This window comes from Empidonax traillii, unplaced genomic scaffold (genome assembly GCF_003031625.1).
Source record: "Empidonax traillii isolate 1590-97213 ecotype Southwest subspecies unplaced genomic scaffold, ASM303162v1 scaffold9:size3134949, whole genome shotgun sequence".
Classification (NCBI taxonomy): Eukaryota; Metazoa; Chordata; class Aves; order Passeriformes; family Tyrannidae; genus Empidonax; species Empidonax traillii.
Window position 1 is genome coordinate 121,800 of NW_020955202.1, and position 1,885 is coordinate 123,684.

At 38.0% G+C, this 1,885-nt stretch overlaps 1 protein-coding gene across 3 annotated transcripts in view; it reads right to left on the reverse strand.

Moving 5' to 3' along the window:
• The window catches only part of CDK8 (cyclin dependent kinase 8), a 73,429-nt gene that overhangs the window by 47,110 nt on the left and 24,434 nt on the right, over positions 1–1,885 (reverse strand). For all 3 annotated transcript variants that reach the window (XM_027883967.1, XM_027883956.1, XM_027883947.1), the window contains exon 2: positions 1,485–1,560. In XM_027883967.1, the coding sequence (XP_027739768.1) occupies positions 1,485–1,560 (76 nt within the window). The remainder of the gene's footprint in view (positions 1–1,484; positions 1,561–1,885) is intronic.

Consider the following 1,885-nt stretch of genomic DNA (forward strand, 5'->3'; position numbering starts at 1 on the left):
CACATTTCCCTCCATCCCTCACTAATCCTGTTCCATGTGGGTCCTGTGTTGTACTGCTGTTCTCTTCAAAAGGCATATGCTGCAGCAGCTCAGAGAAAAGAGAAAGCCTTAATGCTGCTTGCTTCTTTTCCATCATTACTGGTGACCTTGCTGCTCAAAGGGAATGAGCACACAACACTCCTCAAGCCATGCAATGAGGCCAAATTCTTCCTGACTGTCAGCCAAGGTAATGATTCTCTTCATAGACAAAGTGAGTTAGGGTCACACCTAGAGCAGAGACACCTCTCCCTAACATCAGCCAGGTTTCTCCTGCCAAATTTAAGCAGAACAAACTCTTCAAGTCTTTTTAGGTAAATCACTGCAGAAAGACAAAAAATAATCCCACATCCCTCTGAAATGGTAGCTGGCATTTCCTAAAGGTATTTGTCTGAATCACAGTATTTGGAAAATTTCCACCAAAATCACCAAAATCAAAATTTAAGACCCTGTTTTCTGTTCATTTAGTTCAGAGCAAATGTCTACAACAGTGGAAGGCTCAGCTTTCATCGCTGGACAGAAAGAGTATCTCCTGAAGAATATTCTTTGTGCATCATTTCTTTCACCTCATTCAGTTCAAGGACTAATGTTTTTGATATCATAAAGTCAACTGAAATTTGACAAAGTGGGAAAGCCTGGTATTAACTTCAATGAAGAAAATTAAATTCAGGTAAAGTTTTACACTCTTGAGGAATGTGGACTGAAAAGAAACTATTCCCTTCCCACATACCCCCTGAAATTATGTGCATTTCCTCCTAGTAAGCAATTTCAGTTGAAAGATTTCAATAACAATAAACCCAAGCAGCAGCAAAACATAAGAACATAAAACAATTCAACTTCAGAATACTGGTTTTACAAGTACTTCTTTGGAAGCTTGTCGCAAACCATAACCAGATCACAACTATTCACCAGTTTCTAACAACATATATATGTTGTTAGAAATATATTTGATATATTTATATATCAATATATTTGAAATATACAAAAACAAATGTGAAAAACTGAATAAAATGTTTAAATAATAGTCATGGCTTTATCACAGCCTCCAAGGCAACTTCAGTTTAAAGTCTTTGCTTAAACAGAAGTTAAAATGTTTTGATCATTGTAATCCAATAGGAACTAATCTCTTTAGGAAAAGACGTACTAATGCAAAAAGTCAGATCAAATCTGTAATTAAAGTCACTAACTCCTATCATGTTTTTAAACCACTGCATTTAAATATGGTTTGCCCCAAGGCAGGCAGTAAATTGTAACTTACAAACCCTGCCCTTTTTAGACAGCAAACAAAAAAGGTACATAAAATCTTCCAAGACGTTTGTACTTACTTTATATCTCTATGATAAAGACAGTACCTGTAGTAGAATAACATGATTCAGCAAACAAAACCCAGCATGCAGTCAAGTCAATACTTCCAATAAGTCTGGCTAGCAGAAAGAACTGTTACTTACTGCTATTTCTCTGCATGCAGACATGGAAATTCCAGTACCTTCTATCTGCTTTAAAGCGTAGTCTTTATCATCTTTCCTGTGAAAGAGAAAAAGAAGGATTTTTTTTTTTTAAATTGCACCATGAATTCTAAATGAGGTCTTCAACACCATTCAGAGGATAGTTTTAAATTCATACAAATTCTGCATGTTATTTTCTTTCGATTCTTTACTAGTTTAGAGTGTCCCTGGTGGTGCAGTGGCTAAACCACAGCGTTGTCAACGCTGAGATCTGGGTTCGATTCCCGGTTAGGACACTCCCCGGGCAGATGGAGCTCGCTAGCCCTGTAAGGCAATCCATCTACGTCCTGAGGACCTCGCTGCCACCGTCCAAGCGTGCTTGGCCCCGGCAGATGAACCTCAGG